At 34.3% G+C, this 20,210-nt stretch overlaps 1 protein-coding gene across 1 annotated transcript in view; it reads right to left on the bottom strand.

The window, feature by feature from the left end:
* Window positions 1–19,469, bottom strand: part of LOC136026610 (glycine receptor subunit alpha-3-like) — a 131,338-nt gene extending 111,869 nt beyond the window's left edge. The window contains exons 1-2 of the mRNA XM_065703333.1: window positions 19,382–19,469; window positions 998–1,148 (exon numbers count right to left, since the gene is read on the bottom strand). Coding sequence (XP_065559405.1) covers window positions 998–1,148; window positions 19,382–19,419 — 189 coding nt within the window. The 5' untranslated portion in view covers window positions 19,420–19,469. The remainder of the gene's footprint in view (window positions 1–997; window positions 1,149–19,381) is intronic.
* Between the last annotated feature and the right edge of the window lie 741 nt (window positions 19,470–20,210).

Raw genomic sequence — 20,210 nt, 5'->3', positions numbered from 1 at the left:
CAGACTTGTAAAGCTAATGGAATCCAAGCAGCGAAAAAGGAATTTCGAACATTCACCGGAGAATATAGAATATATATATATATATATATATATATATATATATATATATATATATATATATATATATATATATATATATATATATATATGTTATATCAATGTTCATCTTATCGCCCTATAACCACTACGTGTAACTTGAGTAAAATCCTTGAATACATTTTAATTCCTCATTTAAATGAAAATATAAATTTCGGGTCGAATCAATTCGGGTTTCAAACTGGTATTGGTTGTCAACATGCACACTGTGTTCTTTCTTCCGCCATTAACAATAGCATGGCTGAGGGGTCGCCACTTTATGTGTGTACTTTGGACCTTTCTAAAGCTTTTGACAATGTAGTTCACAGTCAAGCTTTTTATTCGGTACTCGGTAGACTATATGCTACATTTTGTGATCATTCTGTCCTTTATCTTTCTGGTCTTTATCCCCTTCTAAAGAAAAAAGATGTTAATCAGATTCAGATTTTTTATTTCAGATATTGTAAATTTTTACTTTATCTCCCCCCTTGGTATAGCAATAGGAAGATAATTCGTAAGTTTGATGTCCCTGATATAAGTGCAAAGTTGGCCCTCCTGCATGGAAGGTTGTTGGAATCAGCTTTCTATCGTTTATCGCCTCATCATCCTTTGGTCCGTCTGTTCGGTTAATCTCATTGCAGCGTAATGTTTTTTCTATTTGTAGTGTATTTTACTTGTAGTGTATTTCATTTTTTTTTTCTTTTTGTTACTCCACAAGTGCCATAACTTGTTATGATGTGGGTTAAAAATAAATTATATATATATATATATATATATATATATATATATATATATATATATATACGGTCCATTTTAATGGCTTTCATTTGTTTTTCAAATTCTATAGATTCACTTTGATGAATTAACTCTCTAAAACGAAATTAAACAGTTGAAATAATGCATACGAGTAAAAAACCCTTACCATTGAATTTTCATTAATTGAATCCAGCCCCATCACAGTTACATGGAAATACACGACTGTAGATTCTCCAAGATCCTTTTTTGGGGGCCTCATTTTATCATACTCCTGATCTTTTGGTAAAATATCACCAAATTCCAAGCATCTAGACAATCTACAAATAATAAACAATAATTACTCTTGCAATAACCTCATGGTAGCACAATGGATAGATGCTCTGGTCCAAAGACAGTGGGAATTACTGTTAATTTTGGCAAAAAACCTCAACACTATCTAGTGTTTGTAGCTTCATCAGTCTATTAATAAGAATGACTAGTTTGATTTATTTAGCTAGTAAAATTTGTGTATTAATAAGTGTCTGATCTCTGTTCCTGACAGAAAAACGAAATACCTTGAAGAAATACCAAGTGTCGCCAACAACTAGATGAAGCTGATGGATATTTTGCCGATACTTAGCACCAGTTTCCATTCTTATAATTAAATCATACTCTTTAGCCTAGGGATTGATCCCCACTGAAACAAGGCGGGTTGAGAGGCTTGCTACCTATACCTGTAAAAAAAAGACCTAACAAATTGAAAGGTGAATTTACCAGCCTATGCGCCGTCAATAGCTCAGGAAAATCTTCATCCCTGTTTTATCCCACTCGTCTAATAATAACTTATAACTCTTCTAATTGCTAGAATTTCTTTAATCATTTTCCTTTTTCAGTAGCAAATAGTTATGTCTCTTTGCCAGACAATACTGTGGGGATTTTTAGTTTTAATAATGTTTTAAAATAAAATTTTAATATTAAGTCCAATTATCGTTTGCGTTTTAGTAACATTATATCACGTTTATTTCTATATGAAAGTGTTCGTGTTTTTGTGAAATCCTTATAATATATTCAAATAATAACCCGCACCCTTAATTTTATACTTAATAAAAAAAGCTCAAATTTAATGGCAATGCATAATAATAAGAAAAGTCAGTAAGTCGAATTATGATTAAAGCCTAAAAAAGGTAAAGATCTTACTTAAAAGCCTTACTAACATTTTAAATGAATGATAAAGTTTAACATAAAAATAAAGGTAAATTTAGTTTTCGTTCTTAATTCCGTAGCTAAAAGACTATACCACTAGCTGCACCTTTTAGTGCTCTTTCCAACAATACCAGTTGATACCCTTAAAAATGTGTGCCATCCCCCTTCCCTATTGGGTGAGATGTAGCCTTAGACCTTATTCAATTTATGCTGATTTTGTTGGTTTAAATTACTAGTTTTGCTTAACTTTCATCCGAAGATAAAAAGGCAAAGAATACATTATTGGACTTTGTAGTCCTTACCACTGATGCTGATTGTTGTTTCGTGGCCCTTAAGCCAGGAAGTACAACGGAGGGGTTGGGAGCCATCCATCCTGTGTTTTGCACATCCTTCCTGTTTATCTTCCTCATATTTCTTCAGGTACCCTTTGTGATCTAGATCGATTCTGGTTGACCTTACAGAGTTGCGCCACTGATCACTGTTCGATCAAAATAACCAGCGAGAAAAGGACCCTAACCCCTGTTCTGAGAAACAAAGGATTTCAAATCTTAATGTAAAATAAATGTCAAAATATGGAGAAAAAGAACCCCCAAAAAACAAAAAAGATTACCAATTTCAAATTTACATAGAGAGATAATAAAGAAAACCGTTAAACAAGTATTCAACTGAAGAACCGTTAAACAACCGTTCGAACGGAATAACCAGTTAGACCAGGACCCGAACCCCTGTCCTGAAAGACAAAATATTTAAGGTCTTAATGTAAAATAAACGTCAAAATACCAGGAAAAAGAACCTAAAAAAACAAAAAAATTACCAAATTAAAACATCCTTAAAGCGATAATAAGAAAACCTTTAAACAAGTATTCAAGTGAACGGTGATCAGCACCATTGATCACCGTTCGAAAAAAAAAATTAAAATCTACACAGAGGAATAATAAAGAAAATCTTTAAACAAGTATTCGAAAAAAGTACAACTTGGCAAAGATGCACAAAATAACGGCCAAATTTTACTAGAAGTCCTAACTACTATTTATAACCTTTTGGTAAATATTCATAGAAAATTTATAGGACTTATTTGTAAAAAAGAAAATATTTTCAAAGCTGTTTCCATCTGACAAGCGTACGACAAGTCAAAGAAAGCTAAAGCAGTTTATACGCTAGTTATAAGAGAAATGAAAAAAAAAGGGACCAGAAATGGATGAAAATACAAGTGATGGACTGAAAGATTATTAAATTGAAATGAAGGGTGTTGGAAGATGCAGCAATATGAAAATCAATATGCTGCAAATGAAAATGAAACGAGTCTAAGATACGGCAAGAATTATTAAGAAGTTATCTATTTTAAGGATAAAATTTATCGGTAAAAAGTATGAAGGTAAAGAACTAGTAAAGTGAAAAATGGAACAAAGAGTCATAAGAAGCCCAACGATTTTTTTGAAGGTCACTTCCAGTCTTTCCTACTGACTTGACAATTTTTCAGACAGCTTACAGCCCCAAGGCTTATTAGCTGACTTTTAACACAATTAGTATACTTAGTGTGAAAAATTACGATTTTTATGAGTTTTGTTTGAGCTTTCGGCTTAAAAACATAGCCTCATTACTAAATCAAGCGTTATTTAGAACCCGTTCTAAACCTGTAGACCGTTAAAACCCGTTAAAGACCGTTAAACTCTAAACCGTTTTAACCCGTTCCATCTTTAGAACCCGTGTCCCGTGAAGTCTAGACATCCACCTAGAGTCAAATTTAAACCAGCTACACGCTAAAGAGAAGACGTTCAAAAGTATAATCGATATTCTGTTAAAACAATTTTGTCACCACACACAAAATTAATAAACTGCGCGTTTGTCAAACGAGTCTTTTCATTTCTTTTCTACAGCTCAGCATTTACTTTTGGTCAACTGATTGAGAAGCAGCAAAGGGGTTGAAGCAATTCTGAAGTGTAAATGAGTATGAGGTAAAGAGTTTTGGTCTAAAAAGTTTAAAGTAAAGATTTGTGAGTGTGAGAGGCTCTAAAATGTTTTTATAAGACGCTAATGGTGCCACTATAGGAGAAATTTGACAAGTCCTTGGGCTTTTATTAGATTGGGGAGAGTTTGGACTTCAGTGGGCCTAATGGGTATGTAAGTAGCCTAATGGGTATGGAGGTTTCATCCGACAGCCTTGCTAATGCTGAAAGTTCTGGCGAAAAAAAAAAACGTTTGTTTCATAAACGATGTTGGATGTATAATTCATACATTTAGCTCATGCAAAATGATAGAAAATAAAATACCCACTTGTGTCTAAGACGTTAGTCTAAACGTTCTAAGTCTCAAACGGCACCCAGTAAATAATGTCAAATAGGCTTAGAAATACCATTTAGTAGTTTGTTTATTCATTATTAGTGACAGGTTTTTTTTTCAGCAGAAAGACTAATAACCTTCAAGCTTGTTTCTTTAAAGATAATTCCAAATAAGCATGACAAAGTAACTGTCAACCTCTTGTCGTATCGATTTTTTTTGGAATGTCCATTTAGTTGTATTTTGTTCTGTCTCGTTATCTTTATGTTGTCAAAGGTGCTGCAGAATTGGAGACTAAAATATTTGAAGCAGCAGAAAAGCTCCTTTACTTGACCATTGTGGCCGACAGCTTACAATTTTTCATAGGGTTTAAATGAAAGATGTAAAAAGTATAAAAGCAAAAGCCAAAGATATTTTTGAGTAACAGAAGAGTAATTAAAAAGCAGAAAAAAAAACATCCTAACAATAGATATTTTCACTTAATATATGAGAGCGAAACATTTGGGAAAAAAAAACTTGTTGTTTTAGGCTATTTGAAGACCAGCTAAGCACCATGCAGAATTGTGCCGTCTAAAAACTGAAGCATATATGGCTGGCCTTATTAAAAAAATAGGACTATTTTAGAAATAAAGATTGCATATGAGGGTGTTTCCAGGATATTTTAAGAACGAAATGACCGAGATCTCATCTCAATATATCTAGAAAGGATGGCATAGGAGGCTTGGAAATATTCCCTATATAAATAAAGCCCGCAGATTTAGAGTAAAATCTTGGGAAGGACTCAATGTGACAAGGGCACCAATGAGCGAAATCATGGGGGGGGGGTGGCAAAGTGATAAAGTGATAATAAATGATCAAATTGACAAATTTATTCTATAAAAAAGAATGAAAAAAGAAAAAAACTGGGAAAGAGGGTGCCCTCTCCCCTGGATACGCCGGTGATACCAGATTAGGACGGTCTGGTAATTTAAACACAGATTTGAGAAAGCAGAATTTTTTAACAAGAGTAAATGGGGGATCGGTGTTCTCGATCTGAGATACCATATAGCTGTGACAAACAATATCAGTAGTAGACTATTAACCCAATTCCATATTTTATTCATTTTGAATTCTTTACAAAAGCTTAAACTGACACACTGTTTGTGCAATTGTCTGAGCTATGTAAAATAGTGAGAGTATACTATTATAGAAATATTTTGAAAAAGAAATTTGTGAAAATAAGAAGGTAAAAAAAATATATTGCTTCAAAATCCATTACAAAATCAATGAAACGGGGTGCATTCTTCTCTTGGAGGCTAACGCTAAATACATGGGATTTGGGCTAACTACATTGTACAAAAACTATATAAGTATGTCACATTAAACATATTACTCTAAACTGAGACGACATACTAATTGGTTAACATGCAAATAAAATAATAACAAATGACACAAGGCATCGATGAAAAACATAAGAACAACAACACAAGAGAGGTTTAAGTCCTCAAAAAGTTTTACCATCCAAGTTATTAGACACGTATTTGACTTTATGTCTGTGTTTGTCTCACAATCAAATTTAACGATTATTCTTTCTCTTTTATTCCTACCATTAAATATTCAAGTTTGAAGAAAACACACTGTTATTTTTTATGTTAGAATCCATGGCTTCCCAAAAGGTGTTACAGGTGGTGGTGGGTCCTATGGCTTGCATGTTCCAAGCTAAGTGGGAGAGTGGGACTCCATATATATATATATATATATATATTGCATATATGCAATGTATGTATACATTGTACAGCTGTACATCTATATACAGCTCTAAATATAGCTATATCTAAAGGTAAATAGGCAAGTTTACGGGAAGCCAAAGGCCAAACAAAGGTTTGTTTTTTTTATGTAAATGGACATATATATATATATATATATATATATATATATATATATATATATATATATATATATATATATATATATATATATATATAAACGGACCTCAAAATTTAAAGTAATGACTTCGTAAACTTACGTTTTTTTTTATTGAATCTTTAATTTTTGCGTCAGCTTGTCTATTGTCATTATAAAAGACGTATCACCAAACTTTAGTATCTTTTAATTGTTCAGGGGGTGGGACAAAAACTTCTTTATCATCCAACGATTTACCTGGTTCAAGTTTTTGAATCTCAAAGGTAAGGTAGGCACTGATGACTTTATCCATGTCAAAACCCAAAACCTAAAAGCCATCACTCTCGTTTTCAATTTGCTTGGTTCGTTTCACCTAGGCTTGTCTTTCGTCATTATGAAATACATATGGCCGATCCTTTGTTTTTTAACAAAGGAATGGTAGGTATTGATGATCTTATCCATGTAAAACCCAAAACCTAATAACAATGGTCTTTGATTTAGCTGCCCGTATTGGTATTGTCGCAATTGATGGTCCAGGTTGTCAATTTTCACATCTTATTACATTTGAGAGTTCAGGTATTAGTTAAGTAACTGCAACTGCTAAGTTTTGTTTGTTGGGCCTTCCAACAGACATTATATTATATAGATAATTTATGCATTCGAAACTCAACAAACTTACTTATACTATGCATAACATCATATAATAAAATGCTTAGATGATGTCATTGGAAATGCTTATATCATGCGCTAACATAATACATGAATCATTTACAAAAACCGAATTTAAGCCTCTTAACGGATTTTCCAAGACTTCTGACCTATCTAGATCGTTTCTTTTTATGCGAGAATATCCCAAGATACCAATTTTCCAGAAAAAATATGGAGCCGTTTCGAGAAAAAATGTATACATAAATAAATATGCATTAATTTTTCAATTATAAAAAATAAGTACCGGGAGCCCGGCGGCTTCGCCATCTGAAATCGGCACTCGGTACGCGGCAGCCTTCTATACACGGATTCTCATCGTCGCTCTTCTTCTAACCACAGTTATTTGACTATTCAGGCAAGTCAGATTTCTAACAACGATTTCTACTAGGCTTCAAACTTTTTGGTTTTCTTTTTTGAGGTTTTTGAATTGCAATCAAGCAAGTCTGGTTTTGTTTATTCAAGCACAATTTCTACTAAGCTTCAAACTTTTGATTTTGTTTTTAAGGTTTTTGATTTGTCGTAATCCCTTGTCAAAATGTATACTTAAAACATACGAAAGTATTTTTGCAATTACCAGTTTTTGGCTCTTTAAGCTATTTATTGTTATTTTCTCCATGCATGAAAATCTTCAATTCCTCGTTTTTTAAGAACAATACATTAACTCGAGTGGTGTTGAGGGGAGAATAATATAATTTATCAAACTTTTGGTTTTCTTGTTTAAGATTTCTGAATCGTGGTAATCCCTTGTTAAAATGCCTACAAATATTTTTGAAATTATCGTTTTTCCCTCTTTTCGCAATTAATGTCTTTTCATACTAAACTATTCATAGATATTTTATTATTCAAGCAAGTCCAATTTTTAACAGCGATTTCTACTAAGTCTCAAACTTTCAGTTTTTTTAAGGTCTTGGGATTGTTGTAATCCCTTGTCAAAATATATACAAATATTTTTGCAATTACCAGTGGTTCACACCGCTTAATAACTTTCTCATAGTTTTGATCGGACGGTTTTGATAAGAAAAGGAGTGGGGGAGGAGGCCTAGTTGCCCTCAAATTTTGATTACTTAAAAATGTAACTAGATTTTTTTTCTACGAACGTTTTTGTTAGTAATAAACATACGCACCTTACGAATTAACTTACGTAACAAATATCTATATTTTTGGATGTTTATTACGTATATGAGGAGTTACGCCCCCTCGTCAATACCTCGCTCTTAATACTAAAGCTTGAATTTTGTCCCAAATCCTTAAGAATGACCCCTGAATCACAAAGGCCGTAGAATAAATAGTTGAAATTACTAAAAATATTTTAGTTTAAAGAGCAAGGTACTGTGGAGGAGACGAAACCCTTCTATACGAAATATTTAATGTTCATTTTAAGTTTTAGTGCTGCTCATTACTACCAGCTGAAAAAAAACTGTTTATTTTCTTATTGTTTTTTTTTTAATAATGCTAGAAAATCCTGTGTCCCCTTCATGGAAATTCTCTTCCTTTATAATAAATTCCTCCATGGAAAGATTCTTCCGCATAATCCACTTCCCCAGACCCAGTCCCACCTCAACGCGAAATAGTCTCCCCGAAAACGTCTGCACAGTTCATAATAACCATTGCTGTATGTAAACAATAGTCAAAGTTTGTAACTTACAACCCCTCCTCCGGGGACTGTGGGGGATTAAGTCGTCCCCAAAGACATAGTTACTATGTTTTCAACTACGCTGAACAGAATGGCTATCTCGAAATTTTGATCCAGTGTTTTTTAGGAAAAACGAGCGTGGGAGGGGGCCTAGTTGCCCTCCAATTTTTTGTCACTTAAAAAGGGCACTAGAACTTTAATTCTCATTAGAATGAGCCCTCTCACGACATTCTAAAACCACTCAGTCGATACGATCACCTCTGGGAAAAAAAAACAAACAAAAAAGCAAATAAACACGAATCCGTGATCTGTCTTCTGGCAAAAAATACAAAATTTGACATTTTTGTTGATAGGAGCTTGAAACTTTTACAATAGGATTCTCTAATACACTGAATCTGATGGTGTGATTTTCTTATGATTATATAAATTTAGGAAGTGTTACGAGCTTATATAGTTACAATAAGCACTAAAATACAATTCTTTTGATGTAACTCAGAGCTAATCCAGGGAATGAAGCTTAACTTGCTAACCACCTCATAAAATACGCCCTGGTGTATTTAAAACGCCCTGATCTATTAAAATTAAGCAATTTTTTTTAAGTTTCAAAGCAAGATGACCGTATTCTAAAATTACCTAATAATTAAAATTTTATTCAGATTAGTATTTAACCAATATTTTCGTCATCCAAACCAAGAAGCCATCGAGTCCATTTGGAACGACATCTTGTACTTTATTATCTCATTTAAAAACAAAAATGGCTTATCTTGTCTCTTGCATCTTCTGTTTTAAAGGAACAAAGAACCCCTTTCTAAAAGCTAGGTAATCTAACTTCCCAACTTTAACTAGCTCTGTCATCTAGTAGCTCTTTCCCAGAATGCATTGCCCAACTTTTCAAAAGGTATTCAGAGACTGCTTAGAGACGTATATGGGTAATTTTTAGAAGCATAAAAAATCATTATTGGCTTTAACTCGCATTAAAAAACTTGTTTATTTTCTACATTTGAGTCTATTTTCTACATTTTGAGGCTGCACATAGATCATACATTACCCTTAATTCCAATATGTTGTGTTTTAGAGAAAACCATTACAATTTTATGAATTCTGGAAGATTCTTTACCGTTTTTTTTTTTTTTTTTTTTTTTTTTTTTTTAAGCATAGATCCTCGTGCGTTGAAACTCTCCGCCCCTTGCAAGAAACTTGCCCGGGATTCAAATGATTATCTTACTGTTGAATTGATAATAAGTTAAAATCTGTGAATTACTATTCTTTTACCTCCGTACAACAATAGTAGAAGTTCATCAGTAACTAACGGATTAAAATTCATTTTGCAAAACGTAGCTGCAATTTCTCCGCACCATACGTTTGATTTTCCAAGTGCTTTTATGCGCTTTTCAGGTGTTTTTTGAATTCCTTTTTTCTGCGGTTCGCAGCATGTCGGAACGACTAGTCGACATTATTACCGGCAATGAAGCGACTATGATATTGGTAATAAAATTTGCATGAGGCGTTTGTGCCAAAACAAAATTGCCCCGGCAATTTTCATTCGAATATGAGCTATAAGTCAAAAAGGGAAATTATCGACACAATGATTCACTATTGATTCTTGTATAAATGACAGTAGGCATTCTCATTTAGAAAGGAATATAGCCTACCCGAAGACCTCCTCCTAAGAGAACTTCAATAACTGGGAACTAAGAACCCATCTTTTTATGGCACTTGGTATTAACCAAGTGGCATATAACGATCGTAAATTCTGTCGGTCTGTCCCGGTTTTGCTACTTTACGCACTTCCAGGTAAGCTAGGACGATGAAATTTGGCAGGCGTATTAGGGACCAGACCACATCAAATTAGAAATAGTCGTTTTTCCGATTTGACCATCTGGGGGGGGGGGGGGAGTCGGGGCCAGTTAATTCAGGAAAAATAGAAAAAATTAAGTATTTTTAACTTATGAACAGGTGATGGGATTTTAATGAAATTTTATTTTTGGAAGGATACCGTGTCTCAGAGCTATCATTTAAATCCTGACCAGATCCGGTGACATTAGGGGAAATTGGAGGGAGGGACCTAAAATCTTGGAAAACGCTTAGAGTGGAGGGATCGGGATGAAACTTGGTGTGAAAAATAAGCAAAAGTCCTAGATACATTATTGACATGACCGGAACGGATCCACTCTCTTCGGCGTAGTTGGGGAGGGGAGGGTTAATTCTGAAAAATTAGAAAAAATGAGGTATTTTTAACTTGCGAACGAGTGATCGGATCTCAATGAAATTTGATATTAGAAGGATATCGTGTCTCAAAGCTCTTATTTTAAATCAAGACCATATCTGGTGACATTGGGGGAATTTTTTTTTTTTGGGGGGGGGGGCTAAAATCTTGGAAAATGCTTAGAGTGGAGGGATCGGGATGAAACTTGGTGGGAAAAATAAGCAGACGTCCTAGATATATGATTGAAATAATCGGAACGGACCCGCTCTAATGGGAAGATTAATTCTGATTTGGAAGATCAAATTTATCTGGAAGATTTGGGAGGGTTAATTCCGAAAAATTAGAAAAAATGACGTATTTTTAACTTACGAAGGAGTGATCGGATCTTCAGGAAACTTCATATTTAGAAGGACCTCGTAACTCAGACCTCTTATTTTAAATCCCAGCCGGATCCAGTGTCATTGTGTGGGGCAGTTGGGGGGGGGTGGTGGTGGTAGAAATCTCAGAAAATACTTAAAGCGGAGAGATCAGAAGGAAACTGGGTGGGATGAATAAAAACAAGTTCAAGATACGGAAATGACATAACCGGACTGGATCCGCTCTATTTGGTGGACTTGGGGGAGGGGAATAATTCGAAAAAATTAGAAAAAATGAGGTATTTGCAACTTACGAACGGGTGATCAGATCTTAATGAAATTAAATAAAAAAAACTTGTTTTTTTAACTGAAAGTAAGGAGCGACGTTAAAACTTAAAACGAACAGAAATTACTCCGTATATGAAATGGGTTGTCCCCTCCGCAATCCCTCGCTCTTTACGCTAAAGTTTGACTCTTTGCCACAATTCTACTTTTTAAAACAATTAAAAGCTTTAGCGTAAAGAGCGAGGGATTGTGGAGGGGACAACCCATTTCATATACGGAGTAATTTCTGTTCGTTTTAAGTTTTAACGTCGCTCCTTACTTTCAGTTAAAAAAAACAAGTTTTTTTATTTAATTTCTGAACGTTTTTGAACTAATGTATGTTTGATTTTGTCTCTCCGCGCATAAATTATAAAAACGAAATTTGCATATTAATTCTTTTTTTGGCTAGATGGCTTTCTCTTAGTTTTGATCAGACGATTTTGAAAAATAAGGGGTGGGGAAGGAGGCTTAGTAGTCCTCCAATTTTTCGGTTACTTAAAAAGGCAACTAGAACTTTTAATTTTTAACGAACGTTTTTATTTGTAAAAAATATACGTAACTTAAGAATTAACTTACGTAACAAACTTTTATATTCTTATATTTTTATTATGTATACGAGGGGGTTTGTACCCTCGTTAATACCTCGCTCTTTACACTAAATCGTAAGTTTTGTCCCAATTCTTTAAGAATGACCCCTGAATCAGAAAGGCCGTAGAATAAATAATTGAAATTACTAAAAATGCTTTAGCATGAAGAGCGAGGTATTTATCTCCTCCTAAATACTACGCTCTTTATACTAAAGTATTTTTAGAACACCTCAAATGCGTAATAATCTCTGTTCGTTTTAAGTTTCAGTGCTACTCCTTACTTTCAATTGAAAAAACGTGTTCATGCTTATTTTTTCATTATTTTTTTATAGTAATGCTAGAAAATCCTGCGCCCTTTTTTTTTAATTTTTTCTTCATTGAATTTTTCTTCCCCCATGACATATTCCTCCAAGGAAAGATCCTTCCACATGGCCCCTCCCCTCAACCCCACCCCCAAACCAAAAAAATCCCCCTGAAAACGTCTGTAAACTTCCCAATAACTATTACTGTATGTAAACACTGGTCAAAATTTGTAACTTGCAGCCCCTCCCTTGGGGATTGTGGGGTAAAGTCATTCCCAAAGACATAGTTATTATGGTTTTCGACTATGCGGAACAAAATGGCTATCTCAAAATTTTGATCCGTTGACTTTGGGTAAAAAATGAGCGTGGGAGGGGGCCTAGGTGCCCTCCAATTTTTTTGGTCACTTAAAAAGGGCATTAGAACTTTCCATTTCTGTTAGAATGAGCCCTCTTGCGACATTCTAGGACCACTTGGTCGATACGATGACCCCTGGGGAAAAGAAAAAAAACAAACAAACAAACAAATAAACACGCACCCGTGATTTCGTTAAGATTCTATGACTTTTAGTGGGTGTTTCACCCTATTTTCCAAAATGAGGCAAATTTTCTCAGGCTCGTAACTTTTGACGACAGAGACTAAATTTGATGAAACTTATAGATTTAAAATCAGCATGAAAATTCGATTCTTTTGATGTATCTTTTAGGATCAAAATTCCGTTTTTTAGAGTTTCGTTTACTATTGAGCCGGGTCGCTCCTTACTACAGTTCGTTACCACGAACTGCTTGATTTTATATTTAGAAGGAACTTGTGCTTCAGAGCTCTTATTTTAAATTCCGACCAGATCCACTGACATTGGGGAGGGAGTTGTAGGAGGAACCCGGAATTCTTGGAAAACGTGAAAATTGGGTTATCTTTATCTTACGAATAGGTGATCGGATCTTAATGAAACTTGATATATAGAAGGATCTTAGGTCTCAGATGCTCCATTTTCGACTCGAATTTGATCCGGGGACATAGGGGAAGTGAAGAGATCGGGATGAAACTTGATGGGAAGAATAAGCACAAATTCTAGATACGTGATTGACATAACTGGAACGGATCCGTTCTCTTTGGAGGAGCTGGGGGGTGTTAATTTGGAAACATCAGAAAAATTGAGTTATTTTTAACTTAGGAAAAGGTGACCGGGTCTTAATAAAATTTGGTATTTAGAAGGAAATCATGTCTCAGAGCTCTTATTTCAAATCCTGACCAGATCTGTTGACATTGGGGGGAGTTGGAGGGGGAAATTAGAAATCTTGGAAAATACTTAGAGTGGAGGAATCAGGATGAAGCTTGGTGGGTAGAATAAGCAAATGTCGTAGATACGTGATTGATGTAACCGTACTAGATTTGTTCTCTTTGGGGGATTTAGGGGTGGAGTCCAGTGCTTTGACGAGTTTGGTGCTTCTGGACGTGCTAGGACGATGAAAATTGGTAGGCGTGCTAGGGAGCTGCACAGATTGACTTGATATAGTCGTTTTCCCTGATTCGACCATCTGGGGGGCTGAAGGGAGAGGAAAAATTAGAAAAAATGAGATATTTATAACTTACGAACTGGTGATCGGATCTTAATGAATTTTGATATTTAGAAGGACCTCGTGACTCAGAGCTCTTGTTTTAAATCCCGATCGGCATAAAGCCTCTGATTTTCCTTTTAAATCATTCTATTGATTTTTAGAATTTTGCTAGAGCTCATACCATATGAGCTCTTGGCTCTTCCGGCCTCGTCACAAGGGCCATATGATCTCTTAGCTCTTGTTTTTTTTTTTTTTTTTTTTTTTTTTTTTTTTTTTTTTTACTCTTCTCTTACATTAAACAAAATTTGTTTTACCGTTTTAAAATATAAGACAATTATGAAAAACTGTAAGCAAAATTTGACAAATTCATGATACAGGAAAAAAGTCAGATAGAAAAAATAAGGTATATACCACACGATTCCCCATTCAATATACTTTTTCCAAATATAATGATCACTGCCGTCAAAATTGATAGAAACATTTCTGTTATTCCCTCCTATCACTTTTGAGTCATAATCGAATGAGCCGTTTTTGAAATTTCTACGACACCTCCTTCTATACAAAAAGCCATGGTCTAAACAAAACAACATAAAAAAATATAAGTAATACTTTTTGCCCAAGCTTCTCTTTCAAACAGTTCGTGGTAACGAACTGTAGTAAGGAGCGACCCAGCTCAATAGTAACCAAAACTCTAACAAATGGCATTTTGATACCAATACCTACATCAAAAGAATAGCATTTTAATGCTGATTTTAAATATATAAGTTTCATCAAGTTTAGTCTTACCCATCAAAAGTTACGAGCCTGAGAAAATTTGCGTTATTTTGGAAAATAGGGGGAAACGCCCCCTAGAAGTCATAGAATCTTAACGAAAATCACACCATCAGATTCAGCGTATCAGAGAACCCTACTGTAGAAATTTCAAGCTCCTATCTACAAAAATGTGGAATTTTGTATTTTTTGCCAGAAGGCAGATCACGGATGCGTGTTTATTTGTTTTTTGTTTTTTTTTTGTTTTTTTTCCCAGGGGTGATCGTATCGACCCAGTTGTCCTAGAATGTTGCAAGAGGGCTCATTCTAACGGAAATGAAAAGTTCTAGTGCCCTTTTTAAGTAACCAAAAAAATTGGAGGGCACCTAGGCCCCCTCCCACGCTAATTATTTTACTAAATTCAACGGATCAAAATTCTGAGATAGCCATTTTATTCAACGTAGTCGAAAAACTTTATAACAATGTCTTTGGGGACGAATTACTCCCCCACAGTCCCCATGGGAGGGGCAACAAGTTACAAACTTTGACCAATGCTTACATATAGTAATGGTTATTGGGAAGTGTACAGGCGTTTTCAGGATGATTTTTTAGGTTGGGGGTGGGGTTGAGAAGAGAGGGATATGCTGGGGGAACTTTCCATCGATAATTTGTCATGGGGGAAGAAAATCTCCATGAAGGGAGCGCAGGATTTACTAGCATTATTTAAAAGCACAATGAAAAAATAAATATGAAAAAGTTCTTTCAGCTGGAAGTATGGAACAGCATTAAAACTTAACACAAACAGAAATTATTACCCATTTGAGGGGCTCACCTCCTCCTAATACCTCGCTCTTTACGTTAAAGTATTTTTAGTAATTTCAACTATTTATTCTACGGCTTTTGTGATTCTGGGGTCATTCTTAATGAATTGGGACAAAATTTAAGCTTTAGTGTAAAGAGCGGGGATCTGACAAGGGGGCGAACCCTCTCATATATGTAATAAAAATATGAGAATACAAAAGTTCTTTACGTAAGCTAATTTATAAGTTACGTAAATCTTTTACTAATAAAAATATTCGTAAAAAATTAAAAGTTCTAGTTGCCTTTTTAATTGACCAAAAAATCGGAGGGCAACTAGACTTCCTCCCCCGCTCTTTTTTTCTCAAAATCATTCGATCAAAATTATGAGAAGGCCATTTAGCCAAAAAAAAAGAAAAATGCAAATTTCGTTTTAATTATTCCTCTGCGGAGAGCCAATATCAAAACATGCATTGATTCAAAAACATTCAGAAATTAAATAAAAAAAAAACAAGTTTTTTTAGCTGAAAGTAAGGAGCGACATTAAAACTTAAAACGAACAGAAATTACTTCGTATATGAAAGAGGCTGCTTCCTCATCAACGCCCCGCTCTTTACGCTAAAGTTTTTACTGTTTTAAAAAGAAGAATTGAGAGACAGAGTCAAACTTTAGCGTAAAGAGCGGGGCGTTGATGAGGAAGCAGCCTCTTTCATATACGAAGTAATTTCTGTTTGTTTTAAGTTTTAATGTCGCTCCTTACTTTCAGTTAAAAAAAACTTGTTTTTTTTATTTAATACTTACACAGGGCTGTTGCTTTGCCTATGATAGTTTGCACATTTGCCTTTGTGTTCGTGTCCACCTATCTTTTGATCGATTTTTTGCTTGTTTGTTATATTTGCTCTTTTTATGTTTCTTTTTTAGCATTATAGTAAATACAAAAATAATTGACAGGCCGTAATAGCGGCTTTTGGTATTGGAGGCTGATCTGACCTGACTTTACATCTCACCTGACCCTGATTTTTTTTTATCTTAAGCAATGCAACTCCTATAAACACAATTATGAGCCAATTATAAGCCAATTATAGACTATTATGTACTAATTACCTTATATGTATTACATACAAGGTAGTTATATTGTATACTAGCTTTAAATTGCTATTTGATTGTTTTCTTATTTATATTTCAGTTATTCCAACAACGGGCAGCAAGGTAGATCTGTTGCATTTATTTACAATACTCCTTTGATATTGGTTTTTTGATATTCAGTACCCAAAAATTATTCCCGCGATAGGGCGCCGTGGTTCCCATTTTGTTCTTTCAATGTTCATTTCTAGAAGCTTCATCGTCCTCTATTTTAATCAGAAAGGGCTAGACTTTTATTAAAGTGCCAGATCCCCTATACTGCAAATAAATTTAACCTGGCAGAAGTAATTCCTAAGAATCAATTACACAAAGAAAAATCAATTCTTTTGAAGACTAATCTTTGTCAGGATGCGGGGACTTGCGAAAGTTAGATATATTTTTACTTTTGGTTTAGTTTAAACTCGCGCTGCTGGGTTAGGCTCTACTCTTTATTAAATAAAAAAAACAAGTTTTTTTAACTGGAAGTAAGGAGCGACATTAAAACTTAAAACGCACAGAAATTACTTCGTATATGAAAGAGGCTGCTACCTCATCAACACCCCGTTTTTTGCGCTAAAGTTTGACTCTTTCTCTCAATTCTTCTTTTTAAAACAGTAAAAAATTTTAGCGTAAAGAGCGGGGCGTTGATGCGGTAGCAGCCTCTTTCATATACGAAGTAATTTCTGTGCGTTTTAAGTTTTAATGTCGCTCCTTACTTCCAGTTAAAAAAAACTTGTTTTTTTATATTTAATTTCTGAACGTTTTTGAATCAATGCATGTTTTGATTTTGGCTCTCCGCAGAGGAACAATCAAAACGAAATTTGCATATTTTTTTTTTTTTTTTTTTTGCTAAATAGCTTTCTCGTAATTTTGATCGAATGATTTTGAGAAAAAAAGAGCGGGGGACGAAGCCTAGTTGCCCTCCGATTTTTTGGTTAATTAAAAAAGCAACTAGAACTTTTAATTTTTTACGAATATTTTTATTGGTAAAAGATTTACGTAACTTATAAATTAGCTTACGTAAAGAACTTTTGTATTCTCATGTTCTTATTACATATATGAGGGGATTCGCCCCATCGTCAGTACCTCGCTCTTTACACTAAAGCTTAAATTTTATCCTAGTTCATTAAGAATGACCCCTGAATCACAAAAGCCGTAGAATAAATAGTTGAAGTTACTAAAAATACTTTAGCGTAAAGAGCGAGGTATTAGAAGGAGGTGAGCCCCTCATATGGGTAATAATTTCTGTTTGTTTTAAGTTTTATTGCTGTACCTTACTTCCAGCTGAAAAAGCTTTTTCACATTTATTTTTTAATTTTTTTTTTTTTAAATAATGCTAGTAAATCCTGCTCTCCCTTCATGGAAATTTTCTTCTCCCATGACAAATTCTCGACGGAAAGTTCCCCCAGTATATCCCTCTCTTCTCAATCCCTCTCCCCAACCAAAAAAAAATCCTCCTAAAAACGCCTGTATACTTCCCAATAACCATTACTATATGTAAGCACAGGTCAAAGTTTGTAACTTGTTGCCCCTCCCAAGGGGACTGTGGGGGAGTAATTCGTCCCCAAAGACATAGTTATAAGGTTTTTCGACTACATTGAATAAAATGGCTATCTCAGAATTTTGGTCCGTTGACTTTGGGAAAATAATTAGTGTGGGAGGGGGCCTAGGTGCCCTCCAATTTTTTTGGTCACTTAAAAAGGGCACTAGAACTTTTTATTTCCGTTAGAATGAGCCCTCTTGCAACACTCTAGGACAACTGGGTCGATACGATCACCCCTGGGAAAAAAAAACAAAAAAACAAATAAACACGCATCCGTGATCTGCCTTGTGGCAAAAAATGCAAAATTCCACATTTTTGTAGATAGGAGGTCGAAACTTCTACAGTAGGGTTCTCTGATACGCTGAATCTGATGGTGAGATTTTCGTTAAGATTCCATGACTTTTAGGGGGTGTTTCCCCCTATTTTCTAAAATAGCGCAAATTTTCTCAGGCTCGTAACTTTTGATGGGTAAGACTAAACTTGATGAAACTTATATATTTAAAACCAGCATTAAAATGCAATTCTTTTGATGCAGCTATTGGTATCAAAATTCCATTTTTTAGAGTTTTGGTTACTATTGAGCCGGGTCACTCCTTACTACAGTTCGTTACCACGAACTGTTTGATTTACGCAAATACTCCTAAGTCATTGTATATCAGTCGATTTGTCTGAGAAAACAGTATAAGGTAAACTGGTGCTTTTCAAACAAGCTTTCATTAACATTTTTAAAGAGCTAATTTAGCCAAGTGAAACCTTACGACTTGATATTTGTGCTGATCCTAGTAAATTTCATTCACCTTGATAAAGCTTAGGCATTAGTGTTGAATTGGTGATGTTAAGTAAGAAACATGTTAATAAAACAGTTCTTACCTCATAGGATGCAGAAGAATCGTAGTTAACACATTTTGACCGCATCTCCACTATACTTTACCCACAACCCCTACTCACCAAATGTGCAGATATATAGCCCAAATTATGTTTGCCATGCATTTAGCTATTCATTACTTTTGTTTCAACCCTTGTACCCGTAAATTAATATCAAATGAGACGAAATCAAGAATCGGAAAAACACACGGGAAATATACAATTTGGGATATATATTTACACATTATGGGGGGGGGGGTGGTAAGCATAGTGGATATACAATCAAAATGTATTTATTACAATTACTTTGCATATTATATAGTTAAGAACTGTTTTTTTTAACATACTTCCTTTTCAACAATCGCAATTTTAGACTTAAACCTGATTTCGTACAGAAAGCGGTTTTTAAATCAATTCAAGTTTTCATAATTTACAATATATTCCATTCAAGCCTCCTCACCTTACAATTACTGTAAAAAAAGTAGCCGTGTAGAGCATCCTTATTTGGCTGCGAATAGGACTGTTCCATAACCAACACTAGTAAAACATGTTCAATCACAGATCTCAGGTTTTCCAGAGTAAAAACCTCAAGGAAATTTGCGCACGAAGAGGATTCCCCCATTTGTGGAAATGCAAAGTCTATCCCTAAAAATTAGATTAAGAAAGGACGACTCAAGCAGTTTCCCTTAACTCAGTCTCATCTGAGGCACGGAAACATACACAATAGTAAAAGATCTTAATCAGCGTTATATAAATGGATTGTCCTTTAAAATTCCACACGTTAAAAACTGATGTTTAAGCACTCAGAAAGCGCTCTGGGATCGAAAATTATAAAGAATTAAATCAGATACCCAGCATCACATTTATTATTAAGCTGAAGTAAGATAACTAATTTGAAGCACGTTTTCATTTTATTATACTGATTAACTTTTTTTCAATTAATGAAATGGTTATATGTTAAAAGCAGGGCTTAGTGAAATTTCCTTCTTTTTTCACTGCGTGAAAAAAGAAGGAAAATTGACCCAATACCAATCTTAGAGAAGATTTGTTGACTATAGTTTAAAAAAAAAGGAAAAATATACATAAATATTATAATGTAATATAAATTATAATTAATAATTTATAATAAATTATAACTATAATATAAATATTATAATTATCTTGTCTCTGAAATAGCTGCAGACTTTTTCTTTTTGTTGTGGAAAGCAAAGGATATATAATTTTTTTCGTTTAAAATACTACTTTTATTTGGAAGTAAGTGGTCAAATTCTCTTGCTGTAGTCTTATGT

The sequence above is a fragment of the Artemia franciscana genome, chromosome 4 (assembly GCF_032884065.1).
Source record: "Artemia franciscana chromosome 4, ASM3288406v1, whole genome shotgun sequence".
Classification (NCBI taxonomy): domain Eukaryota; kingdom Metazoa; phylum Arthropoda; class Branchiopoda; order Anostraca; family Artemiidae; genus Artemia; species Artemia franciscana.
Note: the sequence above shows the minus strand (reverse complement) of the source record. Positions and strands in the feature narration are given on the sequence as shown.